This window comes from Dendrobates tinctorius, unplaced genomic scaffold, assembly GCF_039654945.1.
Source record: "Dendrobates tinctorius isolate UK_male_01 unplaced genomic scaffold, ASM3965494v1 ptg000320l, whole genome shotgun sequence".
Classification (NCBI taxonomy): Eukaryota; Metazoa; Chordata; class Amphibia; order Anura; family Dendrobatidae; genus Dendrobates; species Dendrobates tinctorius.
The window spans coordinates 539,728-563,350 of NW_027361987.1; the positions used below are offsets into that span (position 1 = coordinate 539,728).

The 23,623-nt window shown below is 42.1% G+C and overlaps 2 protein-coding genes across 2 annotated transcripts in view; one reads left to right on the forward strand and one right to left on the reverse strand.

Annotated features, from left to right (window-relative positions):
• LOC141073942 (uncharacterized) overlaps positions 1 to 23,623 on the reverse strand; it is a 202,581-nt gene that overhangs the window by 68,732 nt on the left and 110,226 nt on the right. The gene's annotated exons all lie outside the window — the stretch shown is intronic.
• On the forward strand, positions 6,993 to 8,936 carry LOC141073918 (uncharacterized). The gene has a single exon (XM_073561455.1). It carries the CDS (start codon positions 7,043 to 7,045, stop codon positions 8,282 to 8,284), a length of 1,242 nt encoding a protein of 413 aa, XP_073417556.1. The 5' UTR covers positions 6,993 to 7,042; the 3' UTR covers positions 8,285 to 8,936.

Genomic DNA, 23,623 nt, shown 5'->3' on the forward strand with positions numbered 1-23,623 from the left:
CGGAAGGAATTATGAAATCCATATAAAAAGAAAAGGCAGGCATTTATATAAAAAAAGAGAAAAAATGAAAAAAACATATGCATATAGATTACAATTACATTAATACCATCAATAATGGAACATCATTTCTCTTCTGGCATTCCATGCATTGGGAAAACGTGTTCAGATAAGAAAAATCCAGTATGCTTCTCGTGTTAGAAGACGTTTCTTTAAATTTCCACCTCTTGTATGTGGCATTATTTTCTCGATACCCATAACACGAAAAGATTCAGCACTTCTTTGATGTTCATTAATGAAATGTCTGGACGCAGATGAAATAGATCGATTATCACTAGAAGGAGATAAAATATCGGTTATGTGCTCAGATATGCGAGTCTTGAGCGTGCGAGGTGTGCAGCCCACATATCTCAGATTACACTCTGAACAGACAAATATATTACGTTCTTACTATTACAATTAATATATTGTTTTATTTTATGTTCATTGCAATTGGTGCTATCAAAAAAGAGTGGACAATGTCGGACTGTGCACATGTTCTGCATTTAGATGTGCCACAACGATAAAAACCGCAGCAATGCAACCATGTCCGAGACAACATATCCGATAAAGTGTTGGCTTTTTTTGCAACCACTTGACAACCTTTGGGCAAAATATTAGATAAAACGTCATCTTCAAATAGAACGGGTCAATGTTTTAGAATAAGTGTCTTAATGGTATTGAACTGAGAACTGTACTGAACAGAGCAAACAATTGTATCTTGATTTTTATCATTATTATGTGCCCTAGGTAACAACATATCATGTCTTTTCTTTTTGTGCACAATTTTCTTTGCTCTATCAAGACACCAATTAGTCTAACCTCTTTTTCCCAACTTGTCACAACATGAATTCATTTCCTTTTTCAAGATATTGTCATCATTACAATTTCTGGTAATTCTAGTAAGCTCCCCCACTGGTATAGATCTAATAGTATGCCTGGGGTGGCTACTAGAAGCATGTAGTATACTATTACCAGAAAGTGGTTTACAGAATGTAGCAGTGCTGATAACAGCACCTGCAACACCCTTCAGTGTGCGGTCCAAGAATGAAATCACATGTGGGTCAGTCACAAATGTAAATTTTAGATTGAAATCATTAGAATTAAAATACTCCACTAATTCTGATATAGCAGACACATCACCACTCTAAATAAGGAGTGTATCATCGATGTATCTGCCATACCAGAAAATGCTGGACAAAAACGGATTGTTGTCAGAATATAGAATTACCTCCTCCCAATGCGACATGACAAGATTAGCCACCGATGGCGAGTGTTTGCCGCCCATTGATACTCCTCTGCATTGCAGAAAAAAGTCCCCATCAAAGAAGAAATAATTATGAAGCATCAGAAAATGAATGACCTGCACAATATAATTACATAATTCATTAGTATAATTACTGTATTTGTACAAGTGAAATTCTAGTGCTCTAATTGCAATGTCTTGAGGGATAGAGGTGTAAAGGGCAGTGACATCGCAGCCAATCCACTGAAATTCACTGTTCCAAACCACATTTGAAAATTGATGTAGTACGTCTTTTGAGTCTTTCAAGAACACCGGAACTTGTGTAACCAGTGGTTGTAATAAGAATCTGCCCACTGGCTGAGGTGTTCAGTGAGAGACCCAACGCCCGATACAATGGGGCGCATAGGGGGTGGTGATGCACTTTTATGCACTTTAGGTAACCCATATATTGTAGGAATAATAGGGAAATCAACTTTCAAAAAATCTACCTGTGCTTTCGAGTTTAAACGCCTTTCTATGAAAATCCTTTGTGGGATCATGAGGCAATTTTCTGTATGTAGAACTGTCACTTAATAAAGCGTTCATTTGATCCCTGTATTGGGCGGTATCCATGATCACGATCAGACCACCTTTATCTGCTTTTTCAATTGATATTTCAGTTGTTTTTTTAATTTCATCATTGGCTCTCTGCTGTTTGTGACTCAAATTACTTTTTTGCCTCTGTGCTTTAATTGTTACATCCAGCTCTTGAGTTCCCGCTTCATGACATTTTGAAACTTGTCCATGCACTCAGCTCTGGACTGGATGGGATAAAAACTTGGATTTTTTATGCATAAATTTTCTGCTTGAAAAACATCCCTAGAAACAATGGTATTAGTGGAATGTAACTCATTCAAATTCTTTAACCCCTTCATGACCAAGCCTATTTTGACCTTAATGACCAGGGCATTTTTTGCAATTCTGACCAGTGTCCCTTTATGAGGTAATAACTCAGGAACGCTTCAACGGATCCTAGCGATTCTGATATTGTTTTTTCCTGACATATTGGGCTTCATGTTAGTGGTAAATTTAGGTTGATAATTTTTGCGTTTATTTGTGAAAAAATCAGAAATTTGGTGAAAATTTAGAAAATTTTGCAATTTTCAAATTTTGAAATTTTTTTCTGTTAAACCAGAGAGTTATGTGACACAAAGTGATTACTAAATAACATTTCCCACATGTCTACTTTACATCAGCACAATTTTGGAAACAAAATATTTTTTTGTCAGGAAGTTATAAGGGTTAAAATTTGACCAGCGATTTCTCATTTTTACAATAAAATTTACAAAGTCATTTTTATAGGGACCACCTCACATTTGAAGTCACTTTGAGGGGTCTATATGGCAGAAAATACCCAAAAGTGACACCATTCTAAAAACTGCACCCCTCAAGGTGCTCAAAACTACATTCAAGAAGTTTATTAACCCTTCAGGTGTTTCACAGGAACTAAAGCAACGTGGAAAGAAAAAATGGACATTTTAATTTTTCCAACAAAACTTTTCTTTTAGCATCAATTTTTTCATTTTCACATGGGCAACAGGATAAAATGGATCCTAAAATTTGTTGGGCAATTTCTCCTGAGTACACTGATACCTCATATATGGTCATAAACCACTGTTTGGGCGCACGGCAGGGCTCAGAAGGGAAGGAGCACCATTTGACTTTTTGAATGGAAAATATGCTGGAATATTTAGCGGTTGCCATGTCACGTTTGGAGAGCCCCTGTGTGCATAAACATTGGAGCTCCTCCACAAGTGACCCCATTTTGGAAACTAGACCCCCCATGGAACTTATCTAGATGCATAGTGATCACTTTGAACCCCCAGGTACTTCACAAATTGATCTGTAAAAAAAAAAGTACTTTTTTTTCACAAAAATTATCTTTTAGCCTCAGTTTTTTCATTTTCACATGGGCAACAGAATAAAATGGATCCTAAAATTTGTTACAAAATTTCTCCTGAGAACACCGATACCTCATATGTGGTCATAAACCACTGTTTGAGCGCACAGCAGGGTCCGGAAGGGAAGGAGCACCATTTGACTTTTTGAATGGAAAATTAGCTCCAATCGTTATCGGACACCATGTCGCGTTTGGAGAGCCCCTGTGTACCTAAACATTGGAGCTCCCCCACAAGTGACCCCATTTTGGAAACTAGACCCCCTAAGGAACTTATCTAGATGTGTAGTGAGCACTTTGAGCCCCCAAGTGCTTCACAAAAGTTTATAACACAGAGCAGTGAAAATAAAAAATATTTTTTTTCCTCAAAAATGATTTTTAGCACACTATTTTTAATTTTCACAAGGCTAACAGGAGAAATTGGACCACAAAAGTTGTTGTCCAGTTTGTCCTGAGTACACTGGTACCCCATATGTGGGGGGGAACCACTGTTTGGGCACACGGCAGGGCTCAGAAAGGAAGGAGCGCCATTTGACTTTTAGAAATGCAAATTACTTCTAATCGTTAGCGGACACCATATCGTGTTTGGAGAGCCCCTGTGTGCCTAAACATTGGAGCTCCCCCACAAATGACCCCATTTTGGAAACTAGACCCCCCAAGGAACTTATCTAGATGTGCGGTGAGCACCTTGAACCCCCAAGCGCGTCACAGAAGTTTATAACGCAGAGCCGTGAAAATAAAAAATATTTTTTTTCCTCAAAAAAAACATTTTTTAGTGCTCAATTTTTTATTTTCACAAGGGTACCAGGATAAATTAGACCCCAAAAGTTGTTTTCCAGTTTGTCCTGAGTACGCTGGTACCCCATATGTGGGTGGGGACCACTGTTTGGGTACACGTCGGGGCTCGGAAGGGAAGTAGTGACATTATGAAATGCTGACTTTGATGGAATGGTCTGCGGGCATCATGTAACATTTGCAGAGCCCCTGATGTACCTAAACTGTGGAACCCCCCCACAAGTGACCCCATTTTGGAAACTAGATCCCCCAAGGAACTTATCTAGATGTGTGGTGAGCACCTTGAACCCCCAAGCGCATCACAGAAGTTTATAACGCAGAGCTGTGAAAATAAAAAATAATTTTTTTTCCTCAAAAAAAAGATTTTCAGCCAGCAATTTTTTATTTTCAAAGGGGTAGCAGGATATATTGGACCCCAAAAGTTGTTGTACAGTTTGTCCTGAGTACGCTGGTGCCCCATATATGGGGGGAACCATTGTTTGGGCACACATAAGGACTGGAAGTAGTGACATTTTGAAATGCAGACTTTGATGGAATGGTCTGCGGTCGTCATTACGTTTGCAGAGCCCCTGATGTGCCTAAACAATAGAAACCCCCCACAAGTGACCCCATTTTGGAAACTAGACCTCCCAAGGAACCTATCTAGATGTCTGGTGAGCACTTTGAACCCCCTAGTGCTTCACAGAAGTTTATAATGCAGAGATGTGAAAATAAAAAATAAAAAAATTTTTCCACAAAAATATTTTTTTAGCCCCCAATTTTTTATTTTCCCAAGGGTACCAGGAGAAATTAGACCCCCAAAGTTGTTGTGCAATTTTTGCTGAGTACACTGATACCCCATATGTTGGGGTAAACCACTGTTTGGGTACACGTCGGGGCTTGAAAGGGAGGGAGCACCGATTAACTTTTTGAACGCAAAATTGGCTGGAATCAATGGTTGCACCATGTCGCGTTTGGAGACCCCCTGATGTGCCTAAACAGTGGAAACCCCTCAATTCTAACTTCAACCCTAACACCAACACACCCCTAACCACAGCCCTAACCCCAACACATCTCTAACCCTAATCCCAACCCTAACCCCAACACACCCCTAACCCTAATCCCAACCCTAACCACAAGCCTAACCCTAATTCCAACCCTAACCCTCTTTCCAACCCTAACCCTCTTTCCAACCCTAACCCTCTTTCCAACCCTAACCCTCTTCCCAACCCTAACCCTCTTTCCAACCCTAACCCTTTCTCCAACCCTAAACCTCTTTCCAACGCTAACCCTCTTTCCAACCCTAACCCTCTTTCCAACCCTAACCCTTTTTCCAACCCTAACCCTAATGGAAAAATAAAAATAATTTCTTTATTTTATCAGTTGATCCTGCCTATGGGGGTGATAAACAGGGGGTTTATTTACATTTCATTCTATTTAGATCACTGTGAAAGTGATCAAAATGAATGAATGGAAATTGGAGCCGGCGGGCGCACTGCGCATGCGCCCGCCATTTTCCAATATGGCAGCGCCCATGGTCCGGGACCGCGGGACACCGGGAGCCATAACGGCACTCGGTGAGTACCGGGAGGTGGGAGGGGGGGAATCCGAAGCCGGGAGGAGTGGAGGGAAGGCGGTGGGGTAGATGATGACAGCGGTGTCACATCGCCGCTGTCATTCAGTGGCGGGGGGGCAGATCGCCCCCGTTAACGGGTGGGGGGGTCGGATCGCTGTCACCAGCCATGTCCGATGCTACAGCAATGTCGGACATGGCTGGATTGTAATATTTCATCAATTTTCATTGATGAAATATTACTATCGCTCTGATTGGCTGTTTCACTTTTAACAGCCAATCAGAGCGATCGTAGTCACGTGGGGGTGAAGCCACGCCCCCTATGCTGAAGAACAAAGCCCCCTGTATCTGCGGGTCGGGTGACCTTTCAGTGACCTAGGTCACCCGACCCGCAGGGGGGCTTTAAAGTCATGACACCACATAGGCGTCACTGGTCAGATTTGTATCAGGTTTCATGACGCCTACGTGGCGTCATTGGTTGTGAAGGGGTTAATGCTATCTGCTCAGAGAAATTGAGACCATTATATTCATTATGTGCAGAAATATTCGTAACAATAAGATCCGGTTCTTGTGCAAAGACACAAGAGTAGTCAGTAAACGGGCCATGGTCACAGCAGGGAACAAATACACAAGCCGCAAGCTGAGCACAGAGGACTGAACCAGAGGAGAACAGCGCTGTATCTGGCAGATTCCGGCCATGTGCTTTGCGATTTAGTAGGGTGTGGTGCTTTCCAATTGGCTGAAGTAGGGAGCAGATTACTCCAGCTGGACAGCAGGAACAGATCCCAGATGAGATTGGACACACCATATATGCAGAAGCCCTAACATAACTAAATGACAGAAAACCAGAATAGTCGAAATCCCCATAAAGTGATTCCATTTTACAAATTAATTCACTGAGGGTTATAATCCTTAGGAGGAGTGAATATTTTGACTCCACAGCCACTTCCGGAAATTAACACGCAGTGGATGTTAGAGTGAAAATTACACATTTGCCATTTTATTACCCAGCACATAGTGCCCAGATTGTGCTCCAGGAGACACACACCGCAAATTAAGGGGGTTCTTCTCACTATAATATTGTTAAATACAGGGATCCTAAATGTAGTTTGCGCACACTGCAAGACTCCGAAGTGAGAGCGGATTTTGCTGGATTGATTTATAGAAACTCTGTTACTTTTCAACAGCCTTTGAGCCACTAATAGTGTGGGAACCTCTGTTTTTCCATTGACAGATGATGGACCTGAGTGGGGACTTGTTTTTTGTGAGATGAGAATTGGTATTATTTTCACCTACATAACATTGATTGGTTTCTTTTTATTTGATATTTGGGAGGCAGAATGAACAAACAGTTGAACACCGCACACTACTGGTTCATCCAACAAGGTTTTCTATTAGACTGTGAACTGTCATTGTCTTGGGAAATAATTAAAGTTTTTTACATAGCTTGCCATTTTTATGGACAGTTTAAGTAGAAATGTTCAAAATTATAAAACTCAAGGATATTTTATTGATTTTTTTTATCTTAGCAGATAACTGTACCAGGAGATCAGAGGGACAGCTGACATCTTCAATTTTTAAATCTGATGATCTTGAGATCCTACAAGATACAACTGAAGTGACTGATATTACTCCAGATATAGCATCATCCATTCACAGCAAAGATCTGTCATCTGATCCTATGAAACAGGTCCCATCTTCTGATTCATTACTGACTACTAAGGAAAATCAAAGTCACAAAAGAGGCAATAAAAAACAAACTGCTCCTAAAGCAAAGAAGTCATTTTCATGTTCAGAATGTGGGAAATGTTTTAATCATAACTCAAAATTGGTTAGGCACCAGAGGACTCACACAGAGGAGAAGCCCTTTTCCTGTTCAGAGTGTGAGAAATATTTTACTCAGATATCGGACCTTGTTGCTCACCAGAGAATTCACACAGGAGAGAAGCCTTTTTCATGTTCAGAATGTGGGAAATGTTTTGCACATAAATCACTGCTTGTTATTCACCAGAGAATTCACACAGGGGAGAAGCCTTTTTCATGTTCAGAATGTGGGAAATGTTTTGCACATAAATCACTGCTTGTTATTCACCAGAGAACTCACACGGGGGAGAAGCCTTTTTCATGTTCAGAATGTGGGAAATATTTTAATTGTAACTCAAAATTGTTTAGGCACCAGAGGACTCACACAGGAGAGAAGCCTTTTTCCTGCTCAGAATGTGAGAAATGGTTTAAACAGAAATCAGACCTTGTTATTCACCAGAGAACTCACACAGGGGAGAAGCCTTTTTCATGTTCAGAATGTGAGAAATGGTTTAATCATAACTCAAACTTGGTTAGGCACCAGAGGACTCACACAGGGGAGAAGCCTTTTTCCTGTTCAGAATGTGGGAAATGTTTTAAACAGAAATCAGACCTTGTTATCCACCAGAGAATTCACACAGGGGAGCTTTTTTCATGTTCAGAATGTGGGAAATGTTTTAATCTTAACTCACATTTGATAGGGCACCAGAGAATTCACACAGGGGAGAAGCCTTTTTCATGTTCAGAATGTGGGAAATGTTTTAGGCATAACTCAAATTTGGTTAGGCACAAGAGAACCCACACAGAGGAGAGGCATTTTTCATGTTCAGAATGTGGGAAATGTTTTAACCAGAAAGAGAATCTTGTTAAACATCAGAGCAGTCACACAGAGGAGAAGCCTTTTTCATTTTCTTAATGTGGGAAATATTTTACTTGGAAATCAACTGTTAATAAACATCAGAGATGTCACATAGAGAAGAAGCCTTTTTTTGTTTAGATTGTTGAAATCGTTTTAACCAAAATTGGATCTTCTTAAAGGGGTTATCTCTTGTCATTCCTCTTTGCTGACAAAAGGATAAAACTAAACTTTATTACTTCCAAATGTAAATTGTTAAAAATGCATTTTCTTGTATATTATTCAGGACTTGTTACCAGATGTGACTCTATAAAATATGACAATATCTTATAAAAAAAAATGTAGTGGTTTATTTGGATTCTTCCATCAAAGAAAAGATTATTACAGAAAAACATAAAAATAGATGCATGATTATAAAGAGAGATTGTCCATTTGTTCATAGATCCTTCTTTCCTAGAACTCTGAAAAAAGGCATCTGTCTTGTAGTACGCAGCTTCTATGGATGGTGATTAGATTACATACCAGCTGTCCATTCAATGTCGTGTCCGAGCAGAGATGACTCCTCGAGTCTGTGTCTCATGGTGGGGAAGGAGAGAGAGCGAGCACCCTCTAGAGTAAACCCAACATATATATCCGTCTGTTAGAGCACGTGGTCTATATATATATATGGAGTTGACATTTACTATGAGCTAATCTTACATATGTAGTGGAGTTGACATTTCTTTTCACTAAAGAACAGGCTAAATTACAGCACTAAACCCAGGGACATGGTATACTTATTATTATAAAAAGGTTCAGATTTCACATGCTGTGGTTTGTCATGTCAAGCCATGCAATAAAGGCACACACAGAACACATTTAAAATGCAGTTAGTTATTTTCTTTTAAGTGTTAAATATATGAAATCATGCAATTATTGCAACTTCCTGTGTAAATAAAGGCATAAATCCTTTTAAGAGAATTTTTCCCGATTAAGTCCTGCTTTGAAATGAAAATTCTAAGGAAAAATAAAAGAGAAGGTTAATATCATATTCATAATTCTAAATATTATTACTGGAGTAAATTTTAATTTTCACTAAAAAAATACAGATCTACAATCTCTACTTCTACAAACACTCTATATATACTGTATGAATATGTATATCTACAAAGCTATAGAACTACAGAATTATACTCTATATAATAATTACATATAACTGACTAATACATTGTATAACACTTTTACACAACATATAATTACTTTTTTAGCCAATTCCTAAACCCAATCTTATTTCTCTGCAAAAAATATCCTGAAAAGTTCTTGCGATTTTGAAGCTGATGGATTGTCTGAGCAGAGTGTTCAGTTTACAGACCATGATGTCACTCACCACCTGCTTCTGTCTGTCAAATTCCGCCATCTTTTTTACAGAAAGAAGAAGATCAGAACTTTGAATTTTTCTTAACTCAAACTGTGAAGATTTTTCGGTGGTCTGCATCATTCCATAAGGCTTAAAGCAAACGTGATTTTCTTCGTTCTTCATAGATTTGATTACAGGGATAGTTTGATACAGGCTTCTGATAAGATTTTACTCTGCCTGTCTTTACAAAATTAGCATGATTTATTTCCCGTTCACGATTCTCGTGTTTTCTGGCAAAATCAAGGGATTGCGCACATTCAAATAAAGAATCTATTTGTGACGCAATAACACGAGATGCAGGATTTAGAAACCCAAATTTATTTACAAAACTCTTTATCATGGACTGTGTTTTGACATTTTCAATGAGCATTCTGTACAAGCGATCAAATATGGACATAAATGTATAAGTGCATTCCTTCCGACCAATCCTTAATTTTTGAAGAATATCAATATCTGGATAATTTTCATTTGATGCACAAAAGAATCAGAATTTTTAATCTGTCTTTATCATTTAAGTTCACATGTTTATCACCAGATATCTTTAAAGATAACCGCCTGGAAAAGGTTACAGGGATCCACATTTTAAACAACTGATTCTTTCCTCATTAGTCAAATCAAATTTGTCAACACAGCTTTCAAAAACCCCAGAGTTTCTACAAACATGGATTTTGTTTTCATATGCAGGAATGATTTTGCATAATTTTAACAAATTTTTCCTAACTTTATTTTGGAGTTGGGCCTGTGAGTCGTCTATTTTTAGTGGTCCATCTTTCCTTGTACGGCATCTATGTCAGTTCTGAAGTCTCCTCCTACTTCTCCATCTTATTCCACGTCTGCAAGGTCACCTTGAATGGCTGCTACCTCTTGTAACTGCTTCTCCACGTTACAGTGAATCTCGGAAACATCACTATTTTCCTTTACACAACAATAATTTTTGGATTTCTCTGATACAAGTTTGTGAAATACATCAATCATTTGTAAAATATTTTTCAATTTCTCTCTTTCTCTATTAAAGGACAACAGCTTAGAATCTAACTTTAGAGTTTCCATTTCACATTCTGCATATAAGCTGAGCCATAATACATCCAAATTAGACTCGTCTACAGACATAAATTTCAGTTTACTCTGCTTAGAAAACGAAGTAATGACATCCATATTTCTTACCTTGAAATATCTCAGCTTGTAGTTCCTTTGATGACAACGCTGGGCTCTTGTCTTCACACGTCTATCTTCAGCACGTCTGGCACTTGTAGTACTTCTCAATCCATCTGGCAATTCTTAGTCCTCACTTCTAGGTTCTGTCTGATTCTTGTGACTTGTACATAGTAGTGGAGTTCCTGATAACTTGCACATCTGACGTTAGCAAAGATCTTTAAAATTCCCCCTCGGGCAAGTTGAGGGAAATCCGCCAAAAAAAAAAGGACAAAAATTCAGATATGGCTGGCTCTCCAATGTTAAAAATACATATTCTTGTATATTATTCAGTACTTGTTACCAGATGTGATACTCTAAAATATGACAATGTTCTTATAAAAAATGTAGTGGTTTATTTGGATTCTTCCATCAAAAAAGATTATTACAGAAAAACATAAAATGAGGTGAAATGATTTTAAAGTGATTGTCCATTTGTTCATAGCTAAGCTTGTATCCTTCTTTCCCTGGAACTCTGAATGGTAAATGGCGTCTGTCTCTGTTAAGAGCTTCTCTCGAAGTCACACATGGTGATTCAGTTACATACCAGCTGTTCATTCAATGTAGTGTCCAAACAGTGATGTCCCTTCAGATGGTAGTGAAGGAGAGCACCCCCCTAGAGTAAGTCCCAACATATATATCTGTCTGTTAGAGCACGTGGTCTATATACAGTGCCTACAAGTAGTATTCAACCCCCTGCAGATTTAGCAGGTTTGATAAGATGCAAATAAGTTAGAGCCTTCAAACTTCACACAAGAGCAGGATTTATTAACAGATGCATAAATCTTACAAACCAAAAAGTTATGTTGCTCAGTTAAATTTTAATAAATTTTAAACATACAAGTGTGGGTCAATTATTATTCAACCCCTAGGTTTAATATTTTGTGGAATAACCCTTGTTTGCAATTACAGCAAATAATCGTCTTTTATAAGACCTGATCAGGCCGGCACAGGTCTCTGGAGTTATCTTGGCCCACTCCTCCATGCAGATCTTCTCCAAGTTATCTAGGTTCTTTGGGTGTCTCATGTGGACTTTAATCTTGAGCTCCTTCCACAAGTTTTCAATTGGGTTAAGGTCAGGAGACTGACTAGGCCACTCCAACACCTTGATTTTTTGCCTCTTGAACCAGGCCTTGGTTTTCTTGGCTGTGTGCTTTGGGTCGTTGTCTTGTTGAAAGATGAAATGACGACCCATCTTAAGATCCTTGATGGAGGAGCGGAGGTTCTTGGCCAAAATCTCCAGGTAGGCCGTGCTATCCATCTTCCCATGGATGCGGACCAGATGGCCAGGCCCCTTGGCTGAGAAACAGCCCCACAGCATGATGCTGCCATCACCATGCTTGACTGTAGGGATGGTATTCTTGGGGTCATATGCAGTGCCATCCAGTCTCCAAACGTCACGTGTGTGGTTGGCACCAAAGATCTCGATCTTGGTCTCATCAGACCAGAGAACCTTGAACCAGTCTGTCTCAGAGTCCTCCAAGTGATCATGAGCAAACTGTAGACGAGCCTTGACATGACGCTTTGAAAGTAAAGGTACCTTACGGGCTCGTCTGGAACGGAGACCATTGTGGTGGAGTACGTTACTTATGGTATTGACTGAAACCAATGTCCCCACTGCCATGAGATCTTCCCGGAGTTCCTTCCTTGTTGTCCTTGGGTTAGCCTTGACTCTTCGGACAAGCCTGGCCTCGGCACGGGAGGAAACTTTCAAAGGCTGTCCAGGCCGTGGAAGGCTAACAGTAGTTCCATAAGCCTTCCACTTCCGGATGATGCTCCCAACAGTGGAGACAGGTAGGCCCAACTCCTTGGAAAGGGTTTTGTACCCCTTGCCAGCCTTGTGACCCTCCACGATCTTGTCTCTGATGGCCTTGGAATGCTCCTTTGTCTTTCCCATGTTGACCATGTATGAGTGCTGTTCACAAGTTTGGGGAGGGTCTTAAATAGTCAGAAAAGGCTGGAAAAAGAGATAATTAATCCAAACATGTGAAGCTCATTGTTCTTTGTGCCTGAAATACTTCTTAATACTTTAGGGGAACCAAACAGAATTCTGGTGGTTTGAGGGGTTGAATAATAAATGACCCTCTGAATAAACTTTTCACAATTTAAAAAAAAATTAAACAAAGAAATAACATTCTTTTTTGCTGCAGTGCATTTCACACTTCCAGGCTGATCTACAGTCCAAATGTCACAATGCCAAGTAAATTCCGAATGTGTAAACCTGCTAAATCTGCAGGGGGTTGAATACTACTTGTAGGCACTGTATATATGGAGTTGACGTTTACCATGAGCTAAACTTACATATGTAGTGGAGTTGACATTTACCATGAGCTAAACTTACAGAAATAGCATATAGTGTCACCAAAAGCAATGCATTCAGTACAGAACTGAGTGTAATAAAAAATTAACAACCGATTAATATTTAACAGCAGGTCACAGGAAATGGGCCAACCAATATTCAGGAAGCTTAGACATGCTAATTAGCTCAAAAAGCGCTCCAGACATTCAGGAAGTATGCCTCCATGGAGCATCATGGCACCCTACTACCTCAATGTGGAGATGCTAATTGTGTTAATGCAGGAGTGGCCGGAAATCTGGGACCAACGTGATGCCCATTATGCCAACCAGGCAAGAAAGTAGGCGTCATGGAGGCGCATATGTCACCAGATGTTCCACGATTTTGGTGATCGGCCACGTGAGGAGCAGCAGCAAATGAGTAAGTACAACCAAAACAAGTGTTTCAAATTACCTCACATCAAAACAGCCATTTGGAATAAGGCCCCCCTCTTTCCTGTGCTTGGCCTTTTAGCCTCTTGAGGTGTGTAGATTTTTATTTGATCCATTGTTTTACCCTGACATAATTGGTCCCTGTCCACAAGCTCCTCATCCTCCTAGGCAAACAATTTATGAGTAGTTACTTGACCCCTGAGCTATTGTGACCTTGTGTATCTGGCCTGGATGCCCCAATTATATATGCCACCCTGGGTATAAAGCTTACCCTCAAAGGCCACATGACTATGCAACTTTTAGCAAATTTTATCTTGCAAATATGTGAAATTTAAATTATTTCCTGTCACATTGAAGTTGAAGATTTGATGAGACGCTGGCACAGCATCCGCGACCAGTACAGGCGGGAACGTCAGCAGCGGGCCAGGAGTGGTGATACGGGCCCCCCACAAAGCTCAAATATGTGTATTATGATCGCCTCTCCTTCCTCGCTCCAATTCTGGATCTGAGACCGTAAGTAGATACCTCACACCACATTACACAGATACTTTACAGGGCCAAAACTAATGTTTTGAATTTTGGCTATGTTATATTTCATAACAGAACTCAATCAAACCTTAAGGAAAAGGAAACTGGCTCAGATACAGAGCCCATCATCAATTCTGTGGCTGTAGGGGAAGATGTGGCTGACCCATCTTCTCCCCCTCCAAGAATCATGGGTCAAGTTTCTTCATCTGATAACCCAGCGCCTGCCCTTGCATGTGGACCTGCACCACAAACCCCACCACCAGGACCACATCCACAAGCAGGACCATCTGCTGCAGTACCATCTGCCATACAGGATGAGCAGGGCAACATCAGCAGCAGCCCAACTGCCCAGCTACAGGACCCCCCACAGCCTGCTGGACCATCCTGGCGAGGAAGAAGAAGGCGCCAGATCCCTGCCCAAGATACCTGTACCAATGTTGACACAGGGGTACTGAACTATCTTTCTCAAGTTAATAATGATTATGGGGAGTAGGCGTACTCACGCAGCCTGGCCCGGTATCTTAGGCCCCTTCCCCGTGAGGTGAGGCTACGTATTCGAGGATGTTTTCAGATCCTGCTTGACGCAAGCACACACCCAAATACCCCATATGAGTTATTTGAATATCTGGAGAGGTGGCAGCTTTCCTTAAGGAATCTGATGCGCCTTAGACCCCCCACACATGTTTGCTCAATCAGGCTCTGAGGATCCTCCAACATGTGGGCCAACACCTCAACCCCTTCCTCTCCCTACCCAACCTTGACCACAGCAGCCACATATGTCTGCCTCGAGCCAACCTCACCAATAGTTCCCACCCAGTGTTGGAGGCTGGTCCCAACCTGGTTGGGGACAACATGGCTATTTTGGTGGGTATGAGCCACGGGCCTATCATCCCCAACAAGAGGCCTCTCTCCAGTTTCAGTCAGCCCATTACCCACTACAATCACAGTAGGCAGTACACTACCCACATCATGGGCAACAGTATGCCCCCACACAAGGCGATGGGCAAGTTGGGCAAAATAGCCAGCAGCAAACACAGGCTGGTCTTCCACCTTCTCCCCCGACCTACCACCATTTGTAATGTTGGAATATTGTTTTTGCATAATGTTGTGTTTTTGTTTTATTGGGTTCAGCAAATGTCTTGGTTGTAACTTTGCAAATCAGCAAAAAGGCCACTTTGGGCCATTGCCACATTTACCATATGGCAATAATATGGGTTGAAAAAACCAAAAAGACAAAAGTAAAAATTTGTCTACACAATTTTATGTCTGTGTCTCAATTTTGAAAAAATTTCATAACATACGCTTAGGCTAGTTTCACACTTGCTTTTTTTTGCAGCTCGTTTTTCCCGCAAAAAAACGCATTAAAAAAACGCATACAAATGCATACAAACGCTGCGTTTTTTTCAAGCATTTTAATGCGCATGCAGGAAAAAAACGCAGCGTTTTTGCGCGTTTGTATGCGTTTTTTGTGCGTTTGCGTTTTTTTACAGATTTTGGAAAAACCCCACAAAAAAGAAAAAACAACCATTCAACAACACATAAGACCAATGGGACTTCATTGTGGGTGTGGTATGTTAATATATATAGACCCTGTCTACAGTATTCTTCACATTTGCTTGATTCTTCTCGTGACCATGGATCTGCGCTGGAAGAGTTTTCACTTCAACTTGGATTTGGACATCGCGATGGCTCAGGCGTATGCAGTTGCTTGCCATGAACAAAGGAAGAGAGAGAGGCAGCGAAGACGGCGGCGTATGTGGATACATCCGATTGTTGAACTCCGGGAGAGCCGTGGGGCATACCACACCCTCTACAGCGAGCTACGTGCAAACCCGGAGAAATTTACTGATTATATCCGGATGTCCCACGAAAGTTTCATGGATTTGCTTGCTCGTGTCCAACAATCCATCCGGAGACAGGACACACAGCTCCGTCGTGCGATTCCTCCTGAGGAACGGCTACTGGTGACATTACGGTATGTTTTAAAAACAAAGGGGTGTGGTCTGATGTTTTTTTTTGTAAATTTAGTATTCAAAACCTTGGGTAATTAGTTTTCGTGAATGTACTAATATTTTTTTTTATAGTTTTTAAAAATAATATACATAAATATTAATTTTACTTCTTTGTCTGTTCACAGATTCCTGGCGACTGGAGAAACCCTATCCTCACTACACTTCCAGTACCGTATTGGAATCTCTACCTTGTCTGGAATTGTTGCTGACACCTGCCGGGCTCTCTGGAATGTTCTTTGCCCAGAATTTATGCCCCTGCCCACCGCTGAAAAGTGGATGGAAATTGCTGACAAATTCTGGACAGTATGCAATTTTCCCAACTGTTTGGGAGCTGTTGATGGGAAACACATACGGATCATCAAACCCCAAAGAACGGGATCTGAGTACTATAATTACAAAAAGTACTTTTCAATAGTACTCATTGCAATTGCGGATGCCGGATGTATGTTTGTAGCAGTGGACATTGGAGCATTTGGCCGTGGTAATGACTCACAGGCTTTTAAAAACTCAGACATGGGCCGGAGGTTGTATGGCAACCAATTTAATTTCCCTATGCCACGGCCTCTTCCTCACACCGAAGCTCCGCCACTGCCCTTTGTAATGGTTGGCGATGAGGCTTTTCAAATGTGCGGAAACTTACTGAAACCCTACTCCAGCCGGGACTTGGACCACACCAAAAAAATTTTTAATTACAGGCTGACCAGGGCCAGAAGAACTGTCGAGTGTGCTTTTGGGATTCTTGTTTCCAGATGGCGAATTCTGGGCACGGCCATTAATCTTAAACTTGAAACAGTCGATGAGGTGGTGAAGGCCTGTGTGGTTCTACATAACTTTGTGATGGCTAAAGAGCACCCGACCTTTGAACTGGACGATGATGCTCCTAACCCATTGCCTGAATTCACTCAGCACACTCTCAGGTCATCCGTTGAAGTTGGCCAAATGAGGGACAAATTTGCGGCCTACTTTATTTCTGATGTAGGACGGGTGCACTGGCAAGATGAAATGGTGTAATGTTGTTGTTTATGGTAATAAAAATCCTTATTTGATACCATTACTGAGTGCACTATATTTTTTAAACTCCAATTAATTAAAAAACTTCCCATGTATAACTGAATTTTGTTATGTTCACACACCTGGGCAGGTAAATACACATACGAGTTAAAATGCAGCATTGCTAGTCTGCGTGAAATATATTGGAATGAGCAAAGCTGCAGGCCATGAATCAGGAAACCATTTTTTTTCAAGAGAAAATTGTGCAACTAGTTTAAAACAAAGTATGTGATTTTCTCAAAACACAACCCTCAAAACCCAACCCCAATGAAAGTCCATGGGGAATACAAGTCAGCATTGAGTGGATGAATGTAATCTGCTCATGTAATCTGCTCCATTACAAGTTATTACACTAGGCCTTGGAATGACTATACTAGGCCGTGGTATTTCAAATATGAGTATAGTAGGCCTTGGGGCTAGTAGTATAGTAATATGTGAAATACCACGGCCTAGTATAGTCATACCAAGGCCTACTGTAATAACTCGAATTTTACCAACTAGCATCTTGTTTCACAAAAAACAAACTGGTGAAACTAGAAAGAAACTTATTTTTTAGAAAAGTTTCAACAGTTTTTTTTTCATGAAACCAGATTCTAGTTGGTAAAACTAGAGTTATTACACTAGGCCTTGGAATGACTATACTAGGCCGTGGTATTTCAAATATGAGTATAGTAGGCCTTGGGGCTAGTAGTATAGTAATATGTGAAATACCACGGCCTAGTATAGTCATACCAAGGCCTACTGTAATAACTCGATTTTTAACAACTAGCATCTTGTTTCACAAAAAACAAACTGGTGAAACTAGAAAGAAACTTATTTTTTAGAAAAGTTTCAACAGTTTGTTTTTCATGAAACCAGATTCTATTTGGTAAAACTAGAGTTATTACACTAGGCCTTGGAATGACTATACTAGGCCGTGGTATTTCACATATGACTATACTAGACCTTGGGTTGGTTTTTAACATGTATTTACCCATCAGTGTGTGTGAGCGGCGCAAACAACATTAATGAAACTTATTAATGGTGAACCACAAATGTAAATTTATTTTTTATCACAAAAAAAAAAATAAAAATTATTTTTTACGGCGTTTGGGGGCAGATGGTTTCAATTTGGGGGTGTGCAGGGAATATGTAACACTTGCAGTTGAAGACGGTGTTTGAGGGGAAGGGGCAACAAAACTTGTGGGGGAAGGTAGTCCAGTTAAGGGAATTAAACTTGGAACACTTGTAGGAGAGGAAATCTGTTCAGGTACATTAGTTGTAATGGCATGTCGCCGTAGGCTTGTGTGCCTGGACCGACTTTGGCCCAATGCCCGCCTTGATTGATTTCGCCTTGAAGTAGGGGCAAATATGGAATGTAGGTCCCCCGTCTGCTGGTATGGCTGCTGCTGCTGAGGTCGCGGCTGCTGCTGCAGAGGTGGCGGCTGCTGCTGAGGTGGCGGCTGCTGCTGAGGTGGCGGCTGCTGCTGAGGTGGCTGCTGCTGCTGAGGTGGTTGCTGCTGCTGCTGAGGTGGCGGCTGCTGCTGAGGTGGCGGCTGCTGCTGAGGTGGCTGCTGCTGCTGCTGAGGTGGCTGCTGCTGCTGAGGTGGCTGCTGCTGCTGAGGTGGCTGCTGCTGCTCTTCGTTGTCAGTGCTCGTCCTTGCAGGAGGACTGGTGGCGGCAGTGATGGCCCAGGTTTGCAGAGTGGTGGTGGCAGGGCTACTACATGTTGTTGTAGCGGCAGGGCTGTTCCATGTTTGCCTAGTGGTGGCTGAGCTCCACGCATGCATGGGATTGGCGGTGGTGCTCCAGACAGGAGCAGCGCTTGCCATGGTGGTGTCGGTGAAGTGACCAGCTGCACTCAGACTTGTGGTGGTGTAACGGTGGGTGTCCTGGCTTTGAATAGAGGTGTCCGTGCAGTGGTATGCAGCACAAGTCGGTAGTGAGGTGAAGCGAGTCAATGGTGGCACAGGTGGAAAGGACACCACTGACTGCTGACCGTACCGATTATGCTGCATAGCCTGCAAGAAAGCATTGTTGCAGGCCTGCAGCACATTCAGCTGTTGATCAGGACTAAGGTGTTCCGCCATGCCCTTTTCAATCTTACTAAAAAAATGGTGTGCTGGTCTGTTGAGGTCGGCCTCCAGACGGTCAAGGCGCTGTTCTACAGAATTGAAGCGGTGTTCAAAGTGGTTAAAACCACGTTCCATGAGTGCAAAACCGCTTTCAACTCTGTCGGACAGTGACTTGAGGCTGGAATTAAATGTCTCGCTCAAATGCATAAACTCGGGCAAGACATTCCTGTCCAAGGCCCTCTGCCGCTGGCGGGTAGTGCCCGCATAACCAGTGGCAGAGACCTGGGACAGGGGAACACCTGATGGCCCAGCTTCCTGGTCACCAGCTGTGTGTGTGGTTGACCTGCAAGGTGCTTCCTGGCTGTCGGATGGCTGGGACGGGTCAGAGGACGTCCGAGGAAGGACCGCTCCAGGGCCAGGTTGCAGGGTGCTGCTCCAGGTGCTGTGGAAGAAAGGAAAATCATTACTACCATGCCTTTACAAGAAGCATCAGCTGTGGATTAGAAAAACACAGATTAATAAAAATAAAAACCCAAAATGTATAATACTTACGATCTTGTGGCAAGGACCGGTCTTAGGAACTGCAACGCGTGATAGTGACGGTATCTAGTTCTGGTCCTTGACGCAGATCCACTGCGAACCTGGCCCTCAGCACGAACATCACTGTTGAAGCGGTCCTTGATCGAACGCCAACGTGTTCGGACTTTGTCCACTGTTGATAAAAAAAAAAACAGTGCCGTCAAGGACAACAGTCACTGCGGCACAATGTAGCAATACAATACTCAAAGCAGTCACTGTAGACCCCGATGACACTGTTGGGTTTCCTGCTAGAATACGCCTAGCACGAAACCCAACAGTGCCGTCAAGGACAACAGTCACTGCGGCACAATGTAGCAATACAATACTCAAAGCAGTCACTGTAGACCCCGATGACACTGTTGGGTTTCCTGCTAGAATACGCCTAGCACGAAACCTAACAGTGCCGTCAAGGACAACCGTCACTGCGGCACAATGTAGCAATACAATACTCAAAGCAGTCACTGTAGACCCCGATGACACTGTTGGGTTTCCTGCTAGAATACGCCTAGCACGAAACCCAACAGTGCCGTCAAGGACAACAGTCACTGCGGCACAATGTAGCAATACAATACTCAAAGCAGTCACTGTAGACCCCGATGACACTGTTGGGTTTCCTGCTAGAATACGCCTAGCACGAAACCCAACAGTGCCGTCAAGGACAACAGTCACTGCGGCACAATGTAGCAATACAATACTCAAAGCAGTCACTGTAGACCCCGATGACACTGTTGGGTTTCCTGCTAGAATACGCCTAGCACGAAACCCAACAGTGCCGTCAAGGACAACAGTCACTGCGGCACAATACAGAGCAGGGAAATACTCACTAAACGCCTTTTTGGAGGATGCTGTGGCGCTGTCCCAGCCATCCATCAACGCTGCGGCCACCTCATTCCATAGCCGCCGGGTCACCACATTGTCCTTGTACAGCCGGTCACGGCTGTCCCACAACGGCGAACGCTCCTGGACCAGGCTGATGAGCTGCTCATTATCCAGGTAGACGTCTTCATCCCGTTGTGGAACCTAGACAAAACACATTCATTAGAATAATCAAATTTAAATTGAATAAAAAGTTACAAAAAAAGAAACATAAAAAAGAGTAAAAATAGAAGATAAAAAATAAAGAACATTACAAATCATTTGATACTTACATTCCGTATCACCACCGGGACTTGGCTTCGCTGCTCCTGCTCTTCGCCCTCACTAGTGCCGTCCGCAGATGATGATGACGATGTCTTAAGAAAGTTGAAAAAAACGTAAGAGATTTGGAGAAGCAGCAGATATACTTACCAGATGCACGAAAATAATCACCTCACGGTCTGCTTGCGCCAATTCCTGCCGCGATGGGGAATACTCCGATTCTGAAGACATACTGCATGTAAAAATAATAAAAATCATTAGTACATACATAATTTAAAAGGACAGGCATATAATGTAATATACTCACATTCTTCGCTGATATAATGGGTTCTTGGTTGACTGTCTGCTCTTCAATCTGTCAGTGTAGTAGTGGCAGAGTTTTGGCAGGCACCTCCTTTATATAGACTTTTTTTTTTTGACTTTAGAAGATTCTAACTAGGATAAAAAGTGGACACCACCCAAAAAACGCAGCGCTAAAAAATCGCATACCTGCGCATGCCAGTGCGCACGTATGCGCATCCATAGGCTATAATGGCCATTTTTAGCGCAAAACGTGCGCATACGTGCGCATGCGCTTTTTTCCAGGGCCAAAAAATGCAACATGCAGCGTCTGGAAAATACCAACGCACACCCCAAAAAAACGCAGCGCATGAAAATCGCATACATGCGCTTACAAGCGCGCATGTATGCGCACCCATGTTAAATATAGGGGAAAAATCGCATGCGCATGTATGCGTTTTTTTCCAGCGCTAAAAAACGCAAATGTGAAACCAGCCTTACCAAGGCAATTACACAGTGAGCGAACCATAAGGGTTTGAAATATATATATTTACACAGACAAAAAGCACAAAATTATAACATAGACACAGCATGCTCTTGCCAAGAAGTTTCCCCCTCAGGTGACATAAAATAATTTGTGAAAATATCTCGCACTTTGAGAGCAGAGAGCGGTCTACGTTGAGGGTTGACATGTGGTCTTTCCCTACGCACAATGTCCGACCCACGCACAACACCAGCAGAGGAGGAACAATCATGTATCCTGGTGAAGTTATGAAGAACGACACAGGCTTTTATAGCTTCATTAACATTTTGTTCACTCAGCTGAATGGCAGACTGGAGGACCCACCCTTTGGCACAAAGAATGCCAAAGGACATAAGGGACTGATTCTTGAGTTGAGCCTGGTAGCTGGCGTGGTGGGGGTAGATCTAACTGGTTAGTGCGTAACCGCCGACCCATAATGGAAGTATTGAAGACTCTTGAGTCTCCCGTCCTTCCATAGGCCCCGTTGTCGACAATTATAAACTTGTATTGAGGGTCGGCCAGAGCCAACAATACAACAGAAAAGTATTGTTTATAATTGAAGAATTGGGAGCCAGAGTTCGGCTGCTTACACACCCGGATATGTTTCCCATCAAGGGCCCCAATACAATTAGGAAACTGGCATTCCTCCTCAAAGTCCCTTGAGATCCTCAACCAGTCTTCCATCCTGGGCTCGGGCATGACGACTTGATGTAGTCTTTACCAGATTTCACTACATGTTGGCCTGACTATGCCAGAAATGGTAGATCTTCCAATGAGAAACTCATGGTGGAGGGCGGCATAAGACAGGCCAGTGGACAGGAAGCTGAAGAACAGCAGAAATGTGACATTTAGAACCAAAAAATGAGAAAAACAGCAGCTACATACATAACCAAAATGTTGGGGTTTCATATCTACTAACACACATATTTTTTCAAGGATAATGACTACGTGATATTCAGTACATATTACACATAACATTCTGGTGTGTAAGTTTAAATATATCTGGACTAAGATGAGGCCAAAACAAACCAAACAAATCCGAAAAGACACATACTTTGGCCAACACCTCATGAACATAGAGAAGGTGGTTGTATAGTACATACCGTAATGTGAGTAGAAGTCGCTCCTCTGCAGTCTAGCTTTGCGCATCCTTGTGTTCTGAAAGGTTATCCCAGGGCGCACTGTCTCCAAGAGTAGATCAAATGTTGCAAGGCTCATGCGACAGTATTGGTAGAATTTAGCTGGATGCTCCCACAGAGAAGAATAGAGGCGGTGAAAATGACCTCTTGTGAGTCGTTGCCTCAAAAGTGGATGGACCCACATGCGTCTCCTCCTCCGCGGATCCACTATCACTGGGTATGGCTATCCAAAGCAGCGTGACAAAAGCCAGTTGAAGAGAACCTGCTCAGTTGTGTTGAAACTCAGACTGTCATGTTGGCCATACAACACCAACACACCTAGACAAGGCAAGGTCAAAAATGGACAGAATGGAGGCAGCCACCTGTTACAGAGGCAATAAATAGGGTGTAGGCTAATGATTTCAATAGTTTGCAGGCCTCAAAACCGTTACATGTCCATTTTGCAAGCCTGTGAGAAAATCTCCGCATACGGATGCCATACGGATTACATACGGATGCAGACATGCGCAAAATACGCGACCACACCTTGAGTACGGATGACATACGGAGCACTATTTAGGGGTCATTCATCCGTATTACGCATGTAAACTACGGACCGTATTTTGCGTCGGTTAGTGTGACCCCGGCCTATGGGTCAAAATAGTGTATAAGCCGACCTAACTCCTGTTCAGGGAGATCTCTTATATCTTGAGAATCTCCAGCACGGACCGCATCATGCCTCAAGACCACATGTAAGAACCAATGAATGCTTGTTTTCTCTTCTTTTAATCTAATACTTATTTCT

What these genes read in the sequence shown, in the direction of transcription:
- LOC141073918 (XM_073561455.1), top strand. Translation starts at nt 7,043, where the DNA reads ATGTTCAAAATTATAAAACTCAAGGATATTTTATTGATTTTTTTTATC.